The sequence below is a fragment of the Pangasianodon hypophthalmus genome, chromosome 11, assembly GCF_027358585.1.
Source record: "Pangasianodon hypophthalmus isolate fPanHyp1 chromosome 11, fPanHyp1.pri, whole genome shotgun sequence".
NCBI classification, from domain to species: Eukaryota; Metazoa; Chordata; class Actinopteri; order Siluriformes; family Pangasiidae; genus Pangasianodon; species Pangasianodon hypophthalmus.
Window position 1 is genome coordinate 7804982 of NC_069720.1, and position 25641 is coordinate 7830622.

Here is a 25641-nt window from a genome sequence, read left to right on the forward strand (position 1 = left end):
AAACAGCAACTCTGCTTCATGTCAGGCTGTATCACACCATCCCGTCATTGATTATTTTCCTACAACAGCATGCCTTGTCATATTCTTTACTCTTATTCAATGTCTATTTCCATTAATTCTAATTATACATTGTGTTACTTCAAGCAATAAATTGATAAATTGTTTTAAATGTATTTGTCTCAGATGGCCTTAGACTTTTGCACAGTACTCATTGCTCATTCATTCATTCATTCATTCATTCATTCATCTATAGTAAGTGCTTTATTCCACTCAGAGTCCAGGAGGATCCGGAACCTATCCTGGGAAAAGTGGACATGAGGCTGCAAAATGCCGTATTTTGTACAGTACTGTACATCATTTTTTGGCAGCGATCAAGTTTGACATCTTACTGTACATATGAACATGATAAAACGATTACTCTGGCCTAATGACATCTGGCAAAAAGTCTTCTGCATGTTGAAATGTGTTTTTGCTTGTTGGGTTCAATAAATAATATTATCATAGTTTCCTCCAACCTCTGCCTTGCAGCTCTTTCTGAGAAATAAATGCGCAATAGATATTCTGTTTTCTTTTCTGATTTCATTCTCTGTGCTCGATCCAGTATTTTTCCAAAATCTTACAGCAACCTTGGCAGTGGTGGGAGATCATGGTGTTTCAGCCATTTGCTGAGATGATTATAGCATTCTGTGACAAAATGGCAGCAAAAATCAGAGGCAGAATCCCTACAACTGCTAATGTGTCCTAGTGACTAGTGTCAGTGCTTGTGTAATAACATGTGGAGATTTATTTTTGCAGATTTAAATCTACAGGAAATGAATAAGAACCTCTGAGGGGAATATCACACACCATCCACTATGCAGTTCACAGCTGGGAGAAAAAGTCTAGCCCAAACAATATGTGCATTTTCCATTTGCTGGGATTCTGAAATGAGCTGAAATGTGGAGTATTATAATCATCATACATTGAACTTGATCTTCTAGTTTACAGTAACTCATTTTGCCTGCAACTCAGTTTCCATACAGATTCAGATTTCCACATCTGAGTCAAGAGGTTAATGATGAGATCATTTATACAAGATGACTCGATGTAATCTTGTGTTTTTTTGGATTGCATCCTTGCTGGTTTGTCTCTCCTTCTCTTTTTCTATAATCCTAATCTCTTACCTTTCTTAATTTTCAGCGTAAATAAAATCTAAAAACGTTCATTATACTGTCTAGTTGAATTAGTCTGCTGTTTGTAGGTAGGTTTCATGTTTTTACTGCTTGAGCATCAATCTTGGCAGGATTATCAATCAGAATATCATTATTATTAGTACGAGATTGTACTGAAATGTTTAGCATCAGTGAACTCAAATTTGTGTGTTTCCTAAATAGATCAATTATGGGTTTTAAGGGTAACCCTTTAAGGAACAAATATAAAGGATTAATTAATGCCTTGTTATTTTTTAAATAAAGCTCAAATTATACACTTGTAAAAGGTTGTTCACTATGTATTCATCTTTATTCATAAAGACCTGTATAACTAGAAATTTGTTATGTGAAAATGGATAATAATTTACATCTTATAAATCATATTATTAGGTGTAATAATGCACAATATACACTTTATTACAAGCTTTAACTCTTGAGCATGGATCAGTACCTTAATTTTAAATATTATTAATCTTAGTTGTTCATGTTAGATCTTTAGGTTCTAGGTAGCGTTAAGTTACAGACTAGTAATTAGATACTGTACATGCGTTTTGTCAAGTCATTTCTCAGGGATCTTTAGTGTCTTGTCAGCACTGTGGGTTATTTTTGTCCTGTGACATGTTTTTTTTTTTTTTGCATCATATAGAATCAGATCATTGTAATCTTTGCGTTCCTTTTGCATGAGCACAAGGCAAACAGGGGACAACAAACACAGAAGAAACCTCAAATTATGAAGTTGACATGCATTGTGGTTTACAACATACTGTTTGTACAACGTGTTCTGTTTTTGATGTTTGTGCTTACTAGTGTGTTTATATCGAACCGAATAAACAAGCACAGTTCAACCAGTACAAAACCATAGTCACATTACGGCTGAAAGATTGATAAGGATTTACATGTGTGTGTGTGTGTGTGTGTGTGTGCTCGCACAAGTTTTATACATTTGTGAACACCAAAAAGCCCCATAATTTTAGAAAATATATGACTGCTTTGATCTGGGAGGTACATTTGGCTGGCCCCCATAAAGAAGAAAAAAAATTATCATTTTATTTTTTTAAACCAAAAATTGTATGTGTAAATTTATTTATAAACCTGAAAAAAAAGAGAAGTGACATTCTTTGTGATACTGAGTTTAGCTTTTCTGTGGGTGGTGGCACATAGCATTATTTAGTTATGCGGATAGTAAAACCAACATGAGTGTGCGTAAAAACTCTGAATAAGCCACCACCTCCTGCTTATCCCAGACAGCGGAGGTAGAGAGAGAGAGAGAGAGAGAGAGAGAGGGAAAGAATGTGTGTTTCTAATTAGCTACATCAGTCTTCACTTCTCTCTTTTGCGCACGCTACATGGACACTTGGTATGTACTGTTCTTTCTTTACCTCACATTACACACGTTTATGTACATATTCAATCCTCTTCTTTTATACTAGTTTTATCATGAAAACAGATTGATTTTTCATGCTTTTTAACATGCATGCATGTTTCTGCTGTTTAGCTGATAATTGATTTAGCATATGATGAACGAACAGGATGTGCCCTGATCAGTCATGTTCACTATGCAGCTTCTATTTATTTCATTTTATTTTATTTATTTATATTCTTGATCTCCTGGTACATAGTCAGAGATGACCAAACATTTTGAAGCTTTAGAGTTACCACTTTGTCCAAGGCAAATAAAGGCAAAGGCCTATCGTAAATGTTATCAAAATGTACAAAAAAGATGAAGAACTGTTGCTTTCTTTATCACTAGGAATGATAGCCTTCTTCAGTCTTGGGAGTATGTTTCTCATTCTTATCATTGTGTTTCAGACTGCTGGGTAATAAAACATATTGCATGTACTAGATGGTTTTCTGTGTGCTGATGATAATGTTTCCCTGCCCACATATTTTCCAGACCACAACATCTGCAAATCATACTTTTGCCCAAATTCTCTCAATGAAACATCCATCATTTGAAGCACACCAGTTCGAAGTGCTTAGTCGGATTTATCTTCAGGAAACTTCAACTGATTTTGTGGCATTTGATTAGATGTAAGGATGTGACAATGTTACAGGTGTAACCTAGTTAAAAATAATGTTCTACAAGACATTCTGAGACAACCGTATTTCTATTTTGTTTAGATAAACTACTGAAGTACAATTTCTTTGAAAATGTACAATTGTAAGCAGATTCTATAAATATACCGAAAACACTTGCACAATTGCATAGTCTTCATAATTTTCTTAATTTAAACATCTTTAACGTTCTATAAAAGACCAACAGCAATGACTTATGGATTTTACTTAAGGCCAAGTGTATGCTTCCCAGATAGCAGCTGATTTTTGGATGAGTATGGTTTCTTTTATTCATGTCAAAACCGCTTAGGGCAACAGAATGTGTACTGTAGCACATTTTCAAGCGGCCACATTTCAGGTTTTCATGCTGTTAAGAGAACAGCACTGGAGACCTCACAGCTCCACGGTCTCCAGTTCAATCCTGAGCTCGGGTTACTCTCTGTGTGGAGTGGCGTCTGTGTGGAGTGTTCCTGGGATAGGCTCGGGATCCACCGCTCCCCCTGCCCAGGATAAAGCATTTACTGAAGAAGAATTATGGGCTAAAAATGCTGTAAACAAAACTAACCATACCTAATAATTGTGTGGAATTTGGGTTTGTGGCCAAGATTTGAAACTGTAATTTCTAGTTCATATTATGTGGAATCAGGGTGGTGTTCGAGTAGCCAAGCTTGACTAAGTTCATCACCATTGTTTCATAGTTGTGTATAGACCAGATGAATGTGCTAAATATGAGATATTACTGGGTTGAACTTCCCTTTGTTAGTACGTGTGATGGCATGGCAGACTATAATCGCCTTTTTTTTTTTTTATCATGAGTGAATGACAACACCATACTAATAACCTAGTTAATGATATATCATCTCCACTGTTTAAACAACTGTATATATTTAAAGAGCTCTGACACAGATGGCATGACATAATCGCATGACAGAAAGGCAATCATTTTCTTACAGCTGCTTGAGGTGTTGTTTACGTGCAGCATCTGTAAAGTTTGCAACATGTGGACTAACATTTGGTTCAGGAGTTACTATCTAAGTCATATTATTTTTCTGTTATATTGATCTTAAACACTAAAGAGTCCCAAATCTTCCGTAAGTGTGTTATTATTTATTAATATTCATATACAGGGGAGATATTAGGTACCAGGAGAGTCTGGAAACTGCAACAGACTAATGAGACTTTGTAGGCTTTTACTTATTTCCTCTTGGCACACTGTTTTTGAGTAATTTGCTATGATTGAAATTGATGTTTAGACTTAAGGACAGCTTTATGTATTTCCTTTTTTTAATTTATGCCATAACTTTGTCTCACAAATTTTGACATTTCTCACACTACTCATTTAAGTTAAAACGTAGATTGGATTTTATTCCCTTTCCAAGTCCTTTGAAATATTTTTTAAGTTATGAAGTCAGTCACACTAACTAAGAGTTAATAACCTGTTTACACCAAGATAACATTCATAATCCAATTCTTCACACGTTTATCTTCACAGATATACAGCTTTGTAACAGATGACGCTTTTCCTCCAGCTGTCATGTTAGAATCTCGTTGTTAGTGTAAAGAACAGGAGATCAGATAAACCAACCATGGGAAAAGGCTACTACATCAGTAAACAACTGGCCATAACAGCTGTCCTGCTTGCTGCTGTAGCTGTAATCACCATAATTGCACTATCTATAGTTTACTCTAAAGAAAAGGCCAAAAATGAACTCATGCTCAACAATGGGACAACATCACCTGCATCTCCCACTTCACCACCATCCAACGAACCCTGGGACAAATACAGACTTCCTGACACCTTATCTCCTCAATATTACAATGTCACGCTGTGGCCTCGGCTCACCGTGGACAGTCAGGGCATGTACATTTTCACTGGTGAATCTGGAGTGGCTTTTACATGTGTCAGAGAGACAGATTTGATCCTGATTCATTGCCACAAGCTGAACTTGACGCTTTTCGAGGGGCGGCATGCGAAGCTGCTGGGAATGCATAACACTGAGGCTCCGGCCATTAGAAAAACCTGGTTCCAAGAGGAAACCCAGTACTTAGTGATCCAGCTGGAGGGGACATTAAAGCCAGAAAAAGTCTACTGGCTTTATACAGAGTTCAGAGGTGAGCTGGCTGACGATCTGGAAGGCTTCTACAGGAGTGAGTACGAGGAGAACGGTGTCAAAAAGTAAGTTTTTGGAGAGGTTTTTCCACTTAAATATTTTGGCATTTTAGCAAAAATGGGAAGGAGAATTAAGATCTCTCTATAGTTTTCTCCTAGTTCACTCATATTACCAACATAACAGATTATTACATTCCTCATACACACATATGGCATTGCTGGGAATCCTTCCTGCCTCCGTACTTGGATTTATTGCGAGTCTACAACATGCGAACTTATTTTTGTTCATTTTTTCCAGGGTGCTCGCCATCACTCAAATGCAGGCCACGTCTGCTAGAAAAGCTTTTCCCTGCTTTGATGAGCCAGCCATGAAGGCCATATTTCACATCACTCTCATTCATGAGCCAGGAACTGTTGCACTATCAAACAGTCAAGATATAGGTGAGAGAATTGTGTGAATTTCATTGCTTACAAACTTCTTCACTTATATCACATACTTTAGAGTTTGATCATACATTTGGCCTGATTTGTTTCTCTCAGGTTCAGAAAGCCTTAAAATGACTGGGCATGATGTTATTAGGACTAGATTTGAACCCACAAAGAGGATGTCTACATATCTTGTTGCTTTCATTGTCTGTGAATTTACATACACCAGCAAACAAAAAGATAACAAGGATGTGATGGTAATTTTATAACTAATCAACAAATTGATTATTACATTCGTCCAGTGTTACTCGAGATATCTGTTAAGTGTTTGTATTTTTTGAAAGGTTCGTATATGGGCAAGGAAAAACGCCATTGAAGAAGGCCAAGGAGACTACGCCCTCAACATCACACAGCCAATACTAAAGTTTTTTGAGAAGTATTACAATGCTTCCTATCCTCTCTCTAAGTCAGGTATGACCGTATTTAATTTTTTCTTCATTTTGTACTCTTTTTCTCCTAATCCTAATATGCTTACTTTCCAATTCCCACTCTCGCCCCTATCAAAAGTCAGCTAATCCAGGCAGGGTGAAGGCTAGCATGTGCTTCCTCTGAGACGTGTGAATCCAGCCATTGCATCTTTCTGAAATGCTGCTCTTGTTAAATCACAGGGCAGCATAATACACTCGGAGGAAAGCGTTATCTGCCATCTTATGCTTCACAGATACCTGTGATAAGTTAGTGTTACTCTGATTGATAGGAGAAAGTAATGTCTTTCCATCTATCCAGAAAGTATGGACAATTTTGCTCTCTTGGACATCTGGCCACGGATGGCTGTGGGATTGTGGGGATTTGAACTTGCAATCTTCCAACTTTAGGTTGAATGCTATATTGATTTTTTTTTTAATTTCTAGTTTTACAAATTATACAAACTTTGCTCGGTTTTGTCTGTGAAGATTTCAGGCCTGAAGGTCATTTTGAACAACTTGTATTAATAAATCTGGGTGATTTGTCTAAAGAAATTTCTGCTCATCATTCCAATAACCAGTGGGAAATTCTCTGTGCTTTCGTTTGTAGACCAGATTGCACTGCCTGATTTCAATGCTGGAGCCATGGAGAACTGGGGACTCGTCACTTACAGAGAGACAGCACTTCTATTCGATCCCCAAACCTCAGCCAATGGCAACAAACAGAGGATTGCAACTGTGGTGGCTCATGAGCTCGCTCATATGGTAATGTTACAACCAAGTGACAAAGATTTCTTTCTTTTGTTTGACATCATGCTAATGGTGCGGTTTGTGGCTACCAGTGGTTTGGAAATCTTGTGACACTAAAATGGTGGAATGATCTGTGGCTGAATGAAGGTTTTGCATCATACGTAGAGTACCTTGGTGCAGACTATGCAGAGCCTACTTGGAACATGGTAAGATCATTCTACGGGAGATATCTATGATATAGTAGGTATTCTTTGTCCAATCAGTGTCTAATTTGCCCTCTCTTGTGTCTCTAAAGAAAGACCAGATCATACTGTATGATATTTACCGTGCGTTTGCTGTGGACAGCCTGGTGTCCTCCCACCCTCTGTCCTGCAAAGAGGAGGAGGTCAATACACCAGCAGAAATCAGCCAAATGTTCAACACCATCTCTTACAGCAAGGTGAAGTGGTTTATTGTGTTTAATTCAATTAACCCTTATGTTCTGTTCACTGCACTCGTAGTAAAAGGGTTCTTCATGGGTTCCTTTGAATATTTTAGGGTACTTAGCTTTGTGAAAGGGTTCTAGATTGGGTTTTAACTGGACAGAATCATAATGAATCGAGCATAAATCTAATCCTATCAGTGCTAAACCGAATTGTATTGGTGATCAGTAGTAAATTGAAATGTTTCGAATTGTTACAGTACTTGTTTTAACTCTATCATATTGTGTACTACATATTGAAATGTGCATCGTATCATCTGAAAGCGGGAGATCTATACCCCTGCTATTTACCACTCAGTCTACTCATTTTTTTTACTCATAGTAGGGAAAGTCACTTGATAGTCATTTATTCATATAATATTGCTCAGTTTTTAGTAAGACAACAAAAAAAAATCTGCATTCACTGCATCAGCAGTATATTATATTTTATATTATATAATTATATTTTGAGATTTCTTGAGTCATTTGTAATTGATATAAAAGCATTAGTGGAGACATTTGTACTCTTCTGTAAATTTTCCTGATTTCTTTCCTCTTAATCACTTGCTCTATCATGAAAAGTGTTGTAGTCTATTAAATGGCTTTAAACAACATATCATAAGACTCGAGAATGCTTAAATGGCAACTTATATATCTGCTAGCAATATCATTGCAGTCCACTGTGAGATATATGTAAGTGTGCTCATGAGTTTGCATGTGTTTGTTATTACAGGGGGCTGCGGTGCTCAGGATGCTCTCTCAGTTCCTCACTGAGACTGTCTTTGCCAAAGGACTTAGTGTAAGCTTTACTGGAATGTTTTTTTTAAAACTTACAGTGTTAATGAGGGCTACTTATGTGTTGATCAAATAAAATAAAATAAAGCATCTTTTCAATATTCCCTTACAGACATATCTAAATCAGTTTGCTTTTGGGAGCTCTACATATTCTGACCTTTGGGATCATCTTCAGAATGTAAGTAGGCATACTGGTCTGGAGGAATTTAAGTATGTCAAATTCAGTATGGGGCAGCATAGTGGTGCGGCAGGTAGTATTTCTACCTCACAGCTTGATCCTGAGCTTTAGTTAATGTCTGTGTGGAGTTTTGCATGTTCTACCCAAGTCTGTGCAAGTTTCCTCCAGGTTCTCTGGTTTCCCTCCACCTCCCAAAAACATGCTAGTTGTTGGACTGACTATGCTAAATTTTCCCACCTCATGCTCAGTGTTCCTGGAATAGGATCTACCGCTATCCTGACCAGGATAAAGCACTTACTGAAGAGGAAATCCAGTTAGATGTGAGAACCTGTTCTATTCATCTTTTCTCATGAGAAATGAATGTATCCAATGTCTTCTCCAGGCAGTTGATAAAACTCCGCATCTGAAATTGCCGCACAGAGTCCATGACATCATGAACCGTTGGATTCTTCAAATGGGTTTCCCAGTCATCACCATTGACACCCAAACTGGGAATGTGAGCCAGAGGCACTTTCTCCTGGAGCCAAACTCAGTGGTAGAGCGATCATCTGAATTCAAGTATGATGCCTAAACACGTCATTTTGATACTATAACTAAGCTTGGTAAAACTGTTGGTTAATTTGCTGCAAGCTGAAATCTTAATGCCTTTCTGCTTAAGTTATGAGTGGTTTATTCCAATCAAATGGATGAAGAGTGGTGTAGAACAGGAGCAACTCTGGCTTCTTCAAAAATCAGGTACTTCTCATGCACTCCATTACAACCACAATACTGTTTGTGTTGGAAGCACTGACATGTATTTCATTAAGCTTCACTGCTGAATGACCATCTTACACTGCACAGTATGATGTAATTATAGATACTGACGTGAGGTCACTCGGATATGGGTCTTCTCTCTCCGTGCTGTAAAATGAATGGTTGCTTTGTGTAAGTCTCAGCATAACCCTATCTCTTAGCCTGATTATAACAGAACTACTTCTTGGGATTCTTGTGTTGTTTCTCCAGCTATGCATAAACCACTTAAAGCCAGAAAAGAGGACTGGGTTTTGGCAAATCTAAATGTTTCAGGGTATTACAGAGTCAATTATGATATTGAGAACTGGAAACGACTACTTGATCAGCTGACAACCAACCACCAGGTACAGAAAATAAAACATAATGCCATATATGACATACCCATATGAGTATATCTATATGACACAATTAACCTCAAAGCTACAAAGATTTTGTTTTTCTGTTATTTGCTTAGAAAATCCCAGTCATTAATAGAGCACAGATTCTGGATGATGCCTTTACTCTAGCAAGGTAAGATCACCATTCCTGTACATTTCTTTTAATATCTCCATGTTAAGTGATGTCATTGTTTCCTTGTTGAATGCATACTTGTTAATATAACTCATGTTCCATTTGCTTCAGGGCATCTATCATAAATGTAACACTTGCTCTAAGAACGACTAAATATCTGTCAATGGAGAGAGAGTACATTCCGTGGGAAGCAGCTCTCAGAAGCCTCAGCTCATTATTTGAAGTGTTTGATCGCAATGAGGTTTACGGACCGATGCAGGTGGGCTCATTAAAGACATCAATAAAAACAGCTTCAAATTTATTCAGTGTAATAGTGTATATTTTTTGTCCTTTTAGACCTACTTGCGAAAACAAGTCAAGCCTCTGTTTGATCATTTTACTTCTGTAACTGCAAATTGGACGACGGTGCCTGCAGGCCACACTGATCAGTAAAGATTTACAGCATTTTAAAATTTCTCTTAACTCTTACACTCTCATTAGATAACTGAGTGTTAATCACGTCTCTTGTGTTTTCTGCTTTGCACTTAGATTCACACAGATCATCGCACTGTCACTTGCGTGCAGTACAAGAGTGCAGGAATGCAGGGATCTCACCAAGGGCTGGTTTAGACAGTGGATGCAGGATCCTGAACACAATAGGTATGTACATATAATAACTGGAGCATTATATAGCACTGCACCTTACATCAAAAAGTCACCTGTTGACTTCTAATTTAGAGGAAATGAGTTTATGTATTAATTGTAAATGGAAGCGTTTGTGTTTTTATTACAATTAAGCAAGCATATGAGACACATTGTAAAAAATTTTGGAAAGTCACAGTGTAGAAAACCTAAAATCTGAAATGTTTTCACAGTTTTTAAAGAAACTCACCTCATCTCATGAAAAATTAGCTCTCTAAATTAGCACAATTATCAATAACAATTTAAGATAAATTTAAATAAGAAATTATCTGCAATCTTATCAGATTTTATTTTTTATTTTATTCTTTATTCTTATTTTATTTATTTATCCATATATTTTGATCATTTAAAATTAATTGTGTTTGCACATGAATATGTAAAGCTGCCTAATTTATATGAGTATAAATGTTAACAAGGAACATTTAATAATTAAGAATGACACAGAATTTGATTAACTTTACTGAAACAAATACAAAAACCAAACAAAAAAGGAAAAAAAGACCTTACAACCTTGGTATAATTTAAAATGTACAATTCCAAGCATGTAGCGCTGAAAACATTGTTATTTTCGTACAAACCTTTTAGGGGTCCATGCACCTACTGATAGTGCCCTTAAAGGAATAGTGCTTATTTATGGGTAAATCTGAAAAAAAAAATTCTTTTCTCAAATCTGCCAAATTACATCTGCATGCTTTTTCAAAAATATCTATGCTTTATATCTATGCTTTATATCTATATATCTATATATCTATATATGTATATATATATATATATATATATATATATATATATGTATATATATATATATATATATATATATATATATATATACATACATATATATACAAACTTTGTTATAGATTTTTATTTTATAACTTCTACATTATTGATTCAGTACAAAAAAATTTTAGAATTCCAAACATTAGTTTTCCAGCACAAAATTAAATGTTACAGAAAAATGTTTGTATGTCAGTAAAGAAAGCAGCATATTACATAAGAGACACTTTTCAGACAAAAAACAATGAAGGCTGCTGAGTTTTGCTGCAAAAATAAGAAGCAAGTGAGACAGTCAAAGTAGAAGAACTGCGGCTGCTTCTGCAAGATGCTCAGTAACACCTACAGCTCATCCTATTTTTTTTTTTAAAAAGCGAAGGATCGTCACACCAAATATTGACTTTGTTTCATTTATTAATTTTAATTCATTAATGTTTAGGGCTCTTTATAGAATTTTTTTTTTAATGTAGAAAGAAATAATTTAATTATTCTTGAAGGCATCTTTGCTCTACAGCATTTCTTTGCATGTGCCTAAGACTTTTGCACAGTACTATATGTATATATATATATATATATATATATATATATATATATATATATATATATATATATATATAATAATAATTTATAAAAGTTAAAGAAATTGTACAGTTTATCCATGTCAATTTTCCACATGGCAAATGACTACACATTTTCTACTGAAACCTCTGCTTCCAATGTTTCACTGATTTTTACACGATTTTTTGGCACTTTTTATAAGGCTCCCTCAGTACAGTGTACTTATTAGGGGTTTAATACTTATATACTTTGCTGTTTGCCAATCAAACACGTATCTTGAACCAGACTGATTGGGTGAGTACTCATTACACGGTTACTGACACTCTCTAATGGATTATTTAAATGCTTTAGGTTTTAGACTGTACTAGTTTAGTAAGCTTAGGTTATGGCATAGTTTCTTTATATAAAAAGTGTAAGCCTGCATTTTGCTCTATTTATATATTTAGTAGTAAGAATTCGGCTCTTAAAACATTCTTTTTCCCCTTCAGAACCATGATTCAAACTTTATGGTCATAGACCAACATTTATTATGGGGCCCTTTGGCAGCTGTGAGCTTTAAGCAGTCACTTTTGTTGCTAATTAGTCATAGCTGGCTCTGCGTTGCTTAGGAATTCCTCTCAGCAGTTTTATGAATAGGTTTTTTGAAGAAAGTCTTAGCTAGGAACCTTAGCTAGGAATCTTAGCTAGGAGTGCCACTTAAGAGAGCTCTTACTGGTTATGTTGCTAATTCATAAACCAAAACAGTCTCATAATAATAAATTCCTTAAAATGTATATTATATATGTATATTGTATATCATATGTCTAATCCTGTGTCGATTAGGATTCACCCCAACCTGAGGTCGACGGTGTACTGCAATGCCATCGCTGCAGGAGGAGTGGAGGAATGGGACTTTTGTTGGAAGATGTTTAAGAAGGCCACAGTAGCAGCTGAGGCAGTCAAACTGAGGTCAGCTTTATCCTGCACAAAACAGCCATGGCTGCTTAACAGGTACGTATTCTGGGCTTTCATCTTTTGAACCTATTTTAAAGTTATGCTTTAAGCTACACAAAGTCTCAAATAGATTAAAATGATTAATTCTGATTCTGCCACCTTTTTATCTTTTCATTTTAAAATGAGGTTCCTTGAATACACTCTGGATCCTGAAAAGATTCGCAAACAGGACGCGACCTCTGTGATAGGATCAATTGCCAGCAATGTGGTCGGCCAGCCTCTGGCATGGGACTTTGTCAGAGCGCGATGGGAGTACCTTTTTAAAGTGTACGAGTGACATGTAACATGATATGGTTCTAAATCAAAGACAGAGCTTTTAGTTTTCAAGGCTAAGAACATTATTGAGGCATAATATTTGCATTGCAGGTACGGAACAGGATCATTCAGCTTCTCCAGGTTAATAAGTGACGTCACTGCCAGATTCTGCACACCATTCGAGCTACATCAGGTAGGACCAGGCATTAAACCACACGGAAGAGTCACATTGTAGAATTCACAGGGGAGTGTGGTGGCTTGTGGTTAAAGCTAGTGATTGCAAGAGTTTGAGGTTAAGATTGTAAGGACAGATAAATAAAGAACCACTGTTATTTTCTTGAGCAACTGCTCAGCTCTGTGTTTGGATTGCATTCTCTTTCAATTGTAATTAGATAAAAATATCTGCCAAATAAATTACTGTAAACAATAACCTTACAAGAAAATGGCATTAAATGATACAGTATATAACCATACATACACTATTAGTGATCTAGACAGAGAGGTAGAAATTGTTAACACATAATGCATCATCAGGGGCGTTCAATTAAAATGTATAAAGGTACAGCTACGTTAAAACATCTGGATAAGTGACTAACATGACTGAATGGTGATAACAGTTACGTTAGCTCATGGCTATAAATAAGGCAATTTGAAGTGATTATGTTTCGTTTCACAGTGCCGCTTCATATTACCACTTTTGATTAATACCACAAACTCTGAACAGATTAGACATCTGTTTTGAAATTGAAGCAGGAAGAATAAACACATACTTCTCTGTCCATGTATCTTTATACATTCTGTTTTCATTGTCAACATTTTTTTTAAACAAGCCATGGTCTCAGATCCAAGAGGGTAAATAAAATGAATTGTCTATGAAAGTCTGTGAAAACTCTCCCCTTTGTGACCTAATGTCTTTAGCACTGTAGCAAGTCTATCCGAAGAGATGCCTTCAGTTACATAATTTACATAAATGCACGTGTCTGGATGGAACAGAGATTGGCTCATGTTTAGACTGGAGTTGCTTAATTACGGCCTTTTTCCTTATGTTTATTGGCTCTGCTGCATTAATCCAAAAGGGATTGAAAATGGGAAAGGAGAATGGCAGTTTTACCAAAGGATAATGATGAGTCTTGGTATTTTGTTTTTTTTTTAAAGCAGTGAGATAGCATTCTTTTGCATCTCCCTTCAAATCGAGCCCTGCTTACACCTTAGCGTAAAAAAAACAAAAAAACAAAAAGAAACAACTATTTCAGATTTCCTCAACATGGTATACCATCATACCACTATATTCAACAAACCTACCAAGTAGGGACTTTACTTGTAGCGTGTAAGTATATCTTGGTGTCTAAACACAGCTATATCTAACTTTGCTTGGATTTACACTGTATAAAACATACTCTCTGATTTTGGAGGACTTTTTTTTTTTTTTTGCATGAGCACCATATAAGGTATTGTTGGTGTATTAAATCACATCAGTCATGTTCAAGGGTTTGGATTTAGTTTTAATATAATCACACACCTCATTGTGCTGTGTCTCGCAGTTAAAACAGTTCCAAAAGGACAACGCGGACATAGGCTTTGGCTCGGCCTCACAGGCTCTGCAGCAGGCTATTGAGAAGACAACAGCCAGGATAAAATGGCTGGCGGAGAACAAGGAGCAAGTTCTGAAGTGGTTCATCTCTGAGACAGCATGAACTGCACAGCACTAAACAACCTCGACAGCCTTACAAACTCCATTCACAACATTTACAGGAGCGGAATCCATGGACCGTCACATTGGCATGAACATCCAGGCATATCAGCATATTCACAGCAATTCATAATGGATTTGAATTGTATTTCCATTATTAAGGGTGGTTGTTATAAATGGGCTAGCAGCCCCCATTCTTTCAAAAATAAAGACATAAGTATAAGCTTTTTTCCCATCCACATCAGATTATATGCTGTTAACCCAGTAGAGCATTACAAACTCGAAATGCTAAAAAAACCAAACAAAAACTAAAATCACTAATGCAGCTGCCTATCTGCCTTTAAGTAAGTGTGTGTATGTGTGTGTGTGTGTGTGTGTGTGTATGTGTGTGTAAAAGTTTGTACCACGTCATTCTTATTATTGCCATCGATTAGATCTGGTGATATAATGCATTACTCCTTCCTAATAATTTCATCGCCAAGTTAGACCAGCCAGTACTGTCTTTCACAAACACTGGACTCTCTTAAAATATAACAATTCTTTGCATTTTAAATTGCAAAAATGGTTAAATGAAGCTCCTACAAGCCAGTAAAAATGACTGCTATTTTTGAATAAACATATTCAATCAGATTATGAGGTAACTTGTACTTCCTGTTATGACATGTCCTCAAGATGAGTAAGACATCTTAAGAACATATTAACAGTATTCTTTGTTCCTCTTTGTATTTAACTGGAAGGTTTTTGGAAGCTCAACATGGTCTATCTCTTTGATTTTTCTTTTTAACAAATTGCACAAGAATTTGCTCAATTTGTGGGTTTAGGTGGTGGTGCAAAGATTGCAAAACACACTGACGTGTGTAGTCTTCTAGAGGAAAACCACTTGAGGACTTTACAAATTACTTTTTGCATATCTACAACTGACACAACTAATCCAATAAATGTTCTATAACTAAGGAATGCATATTTGAACACTTATGTGAGCAATGCTGAAGTGACCACCACCTCTATCATCAACAGTATATAAAGCATGGTAATATTAGCTGGCTAGCTAACATAGCCAAATGCTGTTGGGCTTTCAGTAGCTTGCTAGGTTTGTTAGCTAGCTAGCTCATGTTAATTCATACATGTTTCTGGCTCTAGCAGCACTTAGATACTGTATATTTAATATAACATGTAATTGCTACTGAAAATCGAAGTGACATCTTAAGTTTAGTACAGAGCTTTCATACTGTAAAACATCAAATGACCTGACTAGGTAGTCTAGCTCACTCAGCTGCCTGATGTCTTACGTGTACTTGTTTCTGCAGGTTGGATTTCCCAACTTTTTTTTTTTTTGTTTAAAGATATTCTCCGCAGTTTTTGACCCCACAGTTTTGCACACAGATCATTATCACTTTGTTTTGTCTGGAGCATTTAAAACTGAAGATATCTGATAAACTGGGCCAGGGATACTCCTCTGTCTCCATTGCCTCAGATATTTGGCGCCTGAAGTCTAGACCTTTGGCAGGAAACTGCTTTATTCTGACTGGAGCTCGAAATTGAATTTTATGAAAATTTGCACATACTGCCACTTAATTGGCTTGTGTTAAATGCTTTAAATGGTTTTACACTGTAACAGTGAAACACATGTAGTGAATTAAATATTTTATTTTTAAATACCTCAAGTAAAAGTACTATGGTTTAACTATACTTAAAAAGTACAGTTACAGTAAACCATGAAATGAAGTACTGTAATCAGAGTACATGTCGTTACTTTCCAAACCTAGTAAACACTGGACTCTCTTAAAATATAGCAATTTTGTGCAAAAATAAATGAATCTTCAATAAATGAAGATCTTACAAAGGCCGTAAGCCTTACAAATCTATTTTTGGATTACATTCTGAGTTTTTTTAGTTTAAACTTCTTTCATCGACATCTTCGTCTGTTTTCATTTTGGGTAACAGTTTCCTACACTCACCGTCCACTTTAAAAGGAACACCTGTACAACTGCACATTTATGCAGTTATCCAATTCCATCATGTGGCAGTAGCACAACGCATAAACTCATGCAGATACAGGTGAAGAGCTTCAGTTAATGTTTACATCAAACATCAGAATAGGGGAAAAATGTGATCTCTGTGACTTTAACCATGGCATGGTTGTTGGTGCCAGAAGGGCTGGTTTGAGTATTTCAGAAACTGCTGATCTCCTGGGATTTTCACACACAGCAGTCTGTAGAGTTTACACACTTACAGACGGTGAGTGTACATTACCCACAATACCATTTGACTGCAACCTGTTAATGGTGCTGTATATAATGAAGAGTGATGCAGCAGCACTTTAGTCCTTTAGTCTGTCCAGCTCTCTCAATTCCTCATCTGTACATTCTGCTCAAACTGATCAGCTTCCCAATTTTCATGCTAATCCCGCTGTCAGTGCCATCATACACGTATTATCATTATCTAGCCGAGCTAGGGTTAGGGTTAGGGTTACACTAACTGCGTTGTGTAGCTTCATTGCATATTGTGAGTGCAACGTTTGCCTGTCTCCACTACTTTTGCATTGGACTTCTTGTTAATATGATATTGAACATTGGTGGAAAAAATATTAATTAAGCTCTTTTGTTTTTAGGAGCTAACCGTTATCACTTGTGTTTAAGATTGGTGAAAAACTTTTCCTCATTTTGTTACAACCTAAAACTAAAGTGGACTTAATTGGGATTATATACAAATTTTGTAGCTTGGTAATGAATAATTACATATTATTAGCACATTTTGGCAGTAGTAGTAGAGTGTATGGCCCTGAGTTTATTGCCCTATTTTGTCCCCTAGTGGAATACCAGAGACTAGCTCTTCCCCCCCCCCAAATTCAATTCAATCACAGTCCACAAGGCAATTTCAATTTAGAACACGGATTATAAATTAATTTCTGGGCCGGATTTCAACCTTTATGAGGCATGACCTGGCGCACAGATAGATAAACCTCGGTTATAAGATTTATCATTTCTGACATTTAAAGTGTGCTCTTGAAAACTGCACGAGACCCAGTGGAGTTTAAAATGCTTTGAAAGCAGCATTACAGTCATTACATAAATCTGCTCATTTAGACAGGAGTTCAGAGAAAGTTTAAAAAAATATGACACATGATAAACCACGATAAAATTATCAGATGTGGGAGTGTAAAAAAAAAAAAAAAAAAAAAAACATACTCACGGGTGTATTTCTGGCTTTCAGAATATTTTACTTTCCAAAGCCAAATCCTTCAGAGCCTATCAGAGGTGGGAAGTAAATCTAGTTACTTCGTTACTGTAATTAAGTCTGCCGTTTAAGTTATTAGCATCATTAGCAGGGTGTAAGTGAGACATATTAGCATCTGACAGCTTCAAGTAGATCTAAATTAATAACAAATCTAAATTTCGCAGTTGTAGCAGTGAGAATGAGAACTAATACCCATGACTGTAATCCATCTGTTACTACCAGAGCAATTACAATATTCACACTAACATTTAGAATGTTTGGCTTTATTTTTATAAATTGTGAATTTGTCATAGTAATGGTGTTACTTTGGATAATATTTACTCTGCGTTCGTGGTGACTTGTAAGAGGTAATTTGCAAGTTGTAGTAATGTAATTTCCCACCTCGGGACGTTCGATATGCCAAGTGGAAAAAGTGGACGCCTCCACGAATGTCTTTTATTTGCTCCATCAGAGAAAATAAAGCTCATGAAGAGCTACTTTAACTGCACCTTTACAGTTACAGGTCTGTGAACTTCAAACATTCATGCAACAGTTTGGACTGAAATTGCAGTTCAGCAACAACCGTGGAGAATATCGAGTAGGTTAGCATTAGCAACAAGCTAGCTGGCTAATGTTAGTGATCATTCTAATGTTGGCGATTACCTTCTCAAATGATTAGTATGGTGAATGTTATCGATTTAAACAAGTACTGTATCTGTATGTTAACTGATCTAAAGCCAATACTAGTATAAACTCATTTAAAAGTAGAGAAGGACGACTTTACACTGTTCACAGTCTGAGCGGCCATGTTGATTTGACGTCACTCTGTAAACAGGGAAGGAACTGGTAGTTGAGAAAACTATCCCAAGTTGGTGAGTTGAAATTGTAAGTTGAGGGGATGTTTTCAGTAGTTTTTAGCAATTGTAGGCGGGGAATTACAAGTTGTAACTCGAATGCAGCATTATTCCTTTGTTTAACAAGACTGTTGTGCCATTTATACATGGAACCTGGAATGCATTTTAGATCTCAAATGTGAGTAGGAAGCAGGCTGGCACTTCCAGCATGGTGTACAGTATGAGAACTGTAGTTAGACAGCCTCTAGCCAGGAACTTTGCTAAAACTTTGTCAGTTTAGTATGTTCTGTGTCTTGCCACATCTTGTGTTTAGTATCAAAAAAGATCTTCTGTGACAACCGTGTACTTTGTTTGTGGCAGTTTTAACATTCTGTTAGAGGTAGATTCAGTCGTGGTAAGAGTCTAATCACACACCTATCTCAGAACACCTTCACCTTTTTGAACCTTTTCTCACACAGCACTGTTAAGCAGCTCCACACGCTTGGAGCAGAGTGTCAAGATTAACTCGCACATCTCTATTAGTGACACAGGGAGGAATTGTGACATCTGACCCACTCAGTCTGCTCATGGACAGCTTTACTCTCCTGAACAATGGATAGGGGCATTGCAAAGAAACGAACTACAGCTTTAATATACAAATACAGAGCTTTTATATTTAGTGATATTAAACTTTAAATTCCCAAGACCAGTTGATCCAGATTTGTAACTATTTCCTATTATCTTTACTGTAGTTCCTGAAAAAATTAATAGTAGTCTACGTACTATATAATAAGCTCTAAGAAAAAAACTGAGTTATAAGCCAGGTGTTTAAAGGGGCATTTAGTACCATGAAATGTATATAAGTACTTAGATATTTTAACTTTACAGCTTCCTTTCCTTCTTTAGACAGAAGTGGATCCTGATGTGGTCTTCTGCTGTTATAGCCCATCTGCCTCAAGATTCAATGCGTTCTGCATTCTGAGATGCTTTTCTGCTCACCATGGTTGTAAAGAGTGGCTATTTGAGTTACTGTAGGCTTCCTGCCAGCTCAAACTAGTCTGGTCATTCTCAACTACTCTGTCATGACATGTATTGCACTCATATACAGTAGTACACAGAAGGTTTCAGGAGAAACAGGACATTTAGTCCTTTATCAGCAGCAAGCAAATTACCTCCTACACACTCAGAAGCACTTTGCTTGCATAGCTGATTATCAGAACAATTTCTGTTCTGTTTCTCTGGATACTTGGCACACTATGCTATATTTCACTATCTTTTACTACATCCCGTATTAAGAAACATTACAGTCCTGGTGGGAGTGGCTCACAAGAGCTCACTGAACTGTTTAATGAGGATGAAAAAGATCTCAATCATACAGTTTGACCTTCACAGTCACCGGACCTCAACCCAAATGAAACCCAGATTTTGGATTGATGTGCTAGACAGCACTTTCCACCACCATCATCATCAAAACAAACAAACAAACAAACAAACAAACAAAAAAAACAATTGAAGAAATATTTTTTAGAAGTTTATTCCTCCAGTACTCTTTCATAGACTTATGGAATCTACACCAAGCTACACTGAAGATGGTGATAGTCAAAAACCTGGCTAAGTCACTTTATATTGTTTTTTGCGTTAAATTGTTATCTGTTTATTCTATTAATGTAGCATTTTTGTCAGAATACATAATTTAAAAACATCTCATTTTAGACAATGATTAATTCTGCCCTGACATTACAGCACTGGGACAGGAGGTAGACGAGACACACAGCACAGATGGACAGAGGAAGTGTTGTGTCTGGGAACAGCTGCAGGATTATCGCCTTGGAGGTGTGCTGTTTTTTTAAAGACCCATCCTCAGTCCCATAGTCCCACACCTCTCGAGTGACACCAGAACAGCAGCTGCATTGCTGCAGGCAGACTTGAGCAATAAAAATTGCATAAATTCTCATTCAAGTTTAAGTAAATCATTTTGATTTCCCAAGAACTAAAAAGCTCTCTGGGTGAATCTCAGCGCTCACATTCGCTGCAATCCGCATTCAGCTCAGTAGGAAGTCAAGATATTAAGTCTTACATTTCAGAGCGGCGTCCCACTGGGTTCAATGCTCAACTTTGTTTACTGACCAGCAGCATAAAAGAGCTACATGGTGAGAATGAGTTTACTGTCCTACCTCTCTTATTTTTATCTCACCAGGGGACCTTCCTTCGAGGTGCTAATTACAATGTGATATTACCATCACCCACCTGTCTATCATTAGGCTGTATTGGGCTTGGGTTAAAGATTTAGATTTAAAAACCCATAAAGGATATCAGATAGCAGAGCTAAAAGCACAAAAAAATGCACAGAGGAAAATTGTTTTTTAACCTTTTTTTTTTTTTTTTTTACTTTTTCCAAATATTTTGCAATCAATAAATAATGAGTTGTAAAAATTACAAAAATATAAATAAGGATATAAAATATTCACTATTTACAAGCTTTACAGTATTAACAACTTTGCACAAATGAATAGCCCTTCAGTGGAAATGTCCTCCATGTCAGTTAGCACTGTCCATAATAGCAATATTGCTGCTGGGGAATCCAATAATCCTGAGCTGGAGATGGAGGCAGGCTGCTATTCTCTGCATTCTGTTGTAAAAAAAAAAAAAGAGATTACATATTAGTCACAATTAGTAAAAAGTTATGTGTTAATACATTAGCACAATTCTTAGGTTATTATTTGCAGATATTCAAGATACTGTAATATTGGGTACATACCTGACAGTAAGGCATATTGAAGACCCCTTGTGTGGAGAAGCTTGATGTTTGTGGAGCCACCTGGTTAAAGCTCTGTTCATAGAAAGCTGGCGTGTTTGGAGCCTGCATTGGCGCTGAAGGACTTCCCTGAGCAGCCTCTTCTTGCCCGAGCTCCAGCTGAGCCGACAGGTAGGAAATGTAGCGGATGGTGAGGCGCAGAGTCTCTATCTTGGTCAGCGTCTGTCCAGAGGGAGCCACTGATGGAGGCAGGTAGGTCCTGAGATGGTGCAATGCTTTGGTCAGGTCCCTCATCCTGAGCTTCTCCCGTTCGCTCGCACTCTGGCGCTTCAGCCCAGGGAACTTTGACCGTGGTCGTCCGGTCCTCTTGGCCACCTTGCCATTTTTCTTCTCTTCTTGATCACTGCTGTTTTTTGGATGGAAGGTCTCTGGAAAGCTCTCCTGTCCTGTTCCATAGTGGAAAGTTGGTGGAGAGAAACAGTTGGAATCAGTGGAGGAAGCCGGTGAGAGGCTGCTGCAGGCGCTGTAGTAGCCGGCGTCAGAAGCAGAGAAGCTTTGCTCCAAGAGGCCCTCACAGTCGAACAGAAACTCTGTGTTATCCTGAAGCTGGAAAAGAGAGCTGGAGACATCCATGGTTGCTCAGAGTTAGGAAAGGTCTTGAGGAGAGGCTACAAGTCTGACTGATGCTTTAGCAGTGTGGAGTTCTTGTATATATCCTCCATGAGGTGTGAGGTGGCACCTCTAGGAGCTGTTCCCAGGCCAGAGAGGAGAGGTGACACCACAGGCAGGGGGTCCATGGGAAAGGGCAACTCATCCAGGCTCAAGGCTGAGGTGTGAGCACCACAAGAAACACCTAGCAACTGAGCCTCACAACCAGGAAAATGTCTGAAATCACAAGTAACTCTTCAGACATTTAGACACAAAGTTAGGTATAAATATAAAACATACTATAGCTACACTTAATGGCCTTTTCTAGTTAATGAGGAAGATTTAAATGGCAAAGTAATGGCAGGAATCATTTTGAGGTGCCTGGATTGTAGCTGATATATGACCTATACAATTCAGCCTTCATTCCAGTCAGTAATAAATAAAGTAGGACCTGCTTGATTATAATAGTTATTATAATCATATCTCATTGTTGTTGATGCTTGATGAATTATTAATAGTTACTATAATCACATCTCATTGCTGTTTATGCTTGATGTTTTGTTTTACACAATATCTGCTTTTCCCTTATACTGTCTTGCTCTTATATGTAGTTAGTGCATACTGTATATTCATGTTGTACTCAAAACTTTATTATTAAGCCTATCGGTCTTGTTGTGCACTGTGTACACAGTTCTGTCTTGGCTCATGGTTCTGGAGCAGAGGTTCTCAAATTTTTGCAGTCAGGGACATCCTTCAACTGTAAAATAAATTCCACAGACACCCTCAATACAGATTTATTTCACAAACAGAATGCAACTTTTCAAATAATTGGCTCATTATTGAAATGCATACTATAATATTTTGGCTATTTATAGAAGACAAAGACCTTTTTTATTCCTGAACTTTCTGCTCACAGAACACATTAGGTCCAAGGTCACTTGTTTTTGGGTTTTTGAGGTTTGGATTAAACCAATTCAACTCAAGTAACCAGTCAAATAGATTAATCAATAATATGCCTAATAACTTTCATAACAGCGGCTTGTGATTTCTACCAATGTAACAAAGTAATAATAAAAAAAACAGACCCCTGATTGTGCTTCTTAGACCCCACTGTTCTGGTGGAACAATAGTTTGTCATACTGTACTCTACATTGAAGTTGAGTTTTACATAAAATTGTAATGAAAAAGACTTGTGATGTCTTCTGAGTGTGTTAATCTCTGTAGTAAATCTTATTACTATTATTATTATTATTATTATTATTATTATTATTACTACTACTCAAGCATGCTGCTGCTCTGGTCAAGTCAATTAAGGACCAACTAGGGTCTATGAATCACAGAACTGCAGAATTTTGAATATGATTTCATATTATTGTTCCACCAAATGCACAGAATTAATTGGTATTCAGGATATCAAAGGATATTTAGGATTCCTAGCATTGCATTCTTCTGGTCTCAGATAAACATGGTCATTTTTCACTTTTCTAGCTTAGGAATCACAGATGTAAGTGCTCTTATATACAATGGGACAGTCATAGATTTAACCTTCCTCATTCTCTCTACTATTACTTATTTGGAGGTCTTGTACACTCTCAGAAAAAGATTATTAAACTGTACTTTTCACTGTTACAGGGGTGGTAGTATCAAGGGTACACCTTCAGTACCTTTTTTTCTGTATCTTACATAGGAGGGTGCATGTAGTGTACTTTTAAAGCTTTATTCTAAAAACTTTTAAAAATGAATTACAATCCAATTATGTACCTTAACTCATTTTTAAAGGTACACTTTATTCACATTTATTGGTGAAAATTACATATCAGAGGTACAATAGTGATAAAGAAAGGCACAATTTAGTGCTTTTTTTCTTAGAGTGAAGGATCTTTGCTTTTGTACTTTCTAGCTCTATTGGAATTTTTCTATTTGGATTTATGTCTGATCCATATTACTTTATATATAGAATTAGGATATGTTTATACTATTACACTATTTTTTTTAAATTATGTTGTACTTGTAATATGCATCCAATGTGCCAGAGTAGTCCAATTTTATATAACCTGAGGTTAATCTGTGTCCTAGTAATGTGACCTTGATGCACACAGTTGTGTCATTCTGCATGTATGCGTCTTGTGTATTTTTGTCTGTATTATAAAATCTGTAATATTATAGAATATGATCTTGCAATGTAATACCTATAGTTACCTTCCTAAGAGGCAAAAAATTCTTGATAAATGTTCAATTAGCAACAATGTGGCTAAATTGTAAGATCAGCTCTCGTAAACAACTGTTATCTGACATATCATATTTGCCACTCATAACTGCAGAACTGTTAAGCTCAGTACGTAAACCCTGTGCGAACTGTTGTGTGGGAACATGGATTAAAGTGGTGGAGCAGGTCTCTATGAGTCATTCCCACAAACTAAAGTGTTACATTTGACTCCTGGATACTTAGAGAACACACACAGCACATGCTTTTGCATCCCCAATCCACCCCCCTAACTCCCTCTCCCCCCAAAGCCACCACCAAAAAAAAAGAACAAAAACCTGTCTCTCTATTTCTCTTAGATGCACACAGTAATGTCTGTATGTATTGTTTTAAAACAGTCATGCTGAATGTAATTGTTAAAGCTGATATATAATTATTAATATCTGTATATCTATAGACTACATATTGCTCTGATTTATGCAACAGACTGGAACATTTCTCAAAAAAAACCCTGAATACCCTGGATAGATTTGTTTTAAAAAATAGCATTTCGAACAGATTTTTTCACATCCCTTCATTTATGAATGCACTACAATGCAATTTTGAGAGAGAATTCTGCTTTAAATACACATAACCTCTTCTTTTCCCCAAGTCTTTGGTGTGAAATGGCACCTCAGGACCTTTGACAGGTGTGAAGTAAAGAGGGTCAAGTTCCCACAACATTTCCACGCTCTCAGTCCTAAAAAAATCATTCCCTGAAAGTGAAATAAAAGAAGACTTATCTAATATGTTTGGTAAAATATTTGTAAATATATGTAATCTAGACTCTGCACAAAAAACCTCACATGACAAGGTGTGATATGTTAATTCAGAGATCCTTTCAAATGTTATTTAACACACGTGATTATGAGTTAATTAACACGTCAGCACTACTTATTCATGTCTTTAAATGCTGGGTTTGCCTCTGAAGATAAAAGAGTCCTGTGTGTGTATTGGGATTAGGCTTTGCACATCAAATGCCATCGCCGCTCAGCGCCAAAACAAACTAATTACTTCAAATCCCGTCATTCACACCACCATGTTCTATGCATTTGAAATGTGACCCTCTCACTTGAGGACAGCGTTAGTGTGGGAGATGGTGGATGGAGGGTGTAGGGGACGGATTTGTGGCTAGACACGGCAGTGTGAGGAAGCTTTTCACATTCAGTTAAGCCTCATTAGTTACAATAAGCTTCTCTTAGCTATGAATGAATACACATTACACGTTGTCAGAAATAAAGGTACCATACTGTACTTTTCCTTTAC

General features: G+C 36.8%; 2 protein-coding genes across 2 annotated transcripts; one reads left to right on the plus strand and one right to left on the minus strand.

Moving 5' to 3' along the window:
- The first annotated feature begins 2420 nt into the window (after positions 1 to 2420).
- Positions 2421 to 15311, plus strand: anpepa (alanyl (membrane) aminopeptidase a). Its single transcript, XM_026930291.3, has 21 exons — positions 2421 to 2547; positions 4738 to 5421; positions 5654 to 5796; positions 5896 to 6038; positions 6126 to 6252; positions 6856 to 7010; positions 7088 to 7201; positions 7291 to 7434; positions 8189 to 8254; positions 8363 to 8428; positions 8811 to 8986; positions 9087 to 9163; positions 9431 to 9564; positions 9675 to 9730; positions 9842 to 9989; positions 10067 to 10158; positions 10259 to 10369; positions 12566 to 12733; positions 12863 to 13003; positions 13103 to 13184; positions 14533 to 15311. The coding sequence occupies exons 2-21, from the start codon at positions 4832 to 4834 to the stop codon at positions 14683 to 14685; spliced, it is 2886 nt and encodes a 961-aa protein (XP_026786092.3). The 5' UTR covers positions 2421 to 2547; positions 4738 to 4831; the 3' UTR covers positions 14686 to 15311.
- A 5016-nt stretch (positions 15312 to 20327) lies between these two features.
- On the minus strand, positions 20328 to 22262 carry mespaa (mesoderm posterior aa). The gene is made up of 2 exons (XM_026930905.3): positions 21489 to 22262; positions 20328 to 21359 (listed from the first exon to the last, which is right to left on the minus strand). Exons 1-2 carry the CDS (start codon positions 22116 to 22118, stop codon positions 21273 to 21275), a joined length of 717 nt encoding a protein of 238 aa, XP_026786706.3. The 5' UTR covers positions 22119 to 22262; the 3' UTR covers positions 20328 to 21272.
- Positions 22263 to 25641: the final 3379 nt, after the last annotated feature.

Excerpts from the sequence above, each read along its gene's own strand:
- anpepa (XM_026930291.3), top strand. The coding sequence starts at position 4,832 with ATGGGAAAAGGCTACTACATCAGTAAACAACTGGCCATAACAGCTGTC. Across the intron at positions 7,202-7,290 it reads CAGAGCCTACTTGGAACATG|AAAGACCAGATCATACTGTA; the intron begins GTAAGATCATTC and ends GTGTCTCTAAAG. Across the intron at positions 13,185-14,532 it reads CACCATTCGAGCTACATCAG|TTAAAACAGTTCCAAAAGGA; the intron begins GTAGGACCAGGC and ends TGTGTCTCGCAG.
- mespaa (XM_026930905.3), bottom strand. The coding sequence starts at position 22,118 with ATGGATGTCTCCAGCTCTCTTTTCCAGCTTCAGGATAACACAGAGTTT. Across the intron at positions 21,360-21,488 it reads TCAATATGCCTTACTGTCAG|AATGCAGAGAATAGCAGCCT; the intron begins GTATGTACCCAA and ends TTTTTACAACAG.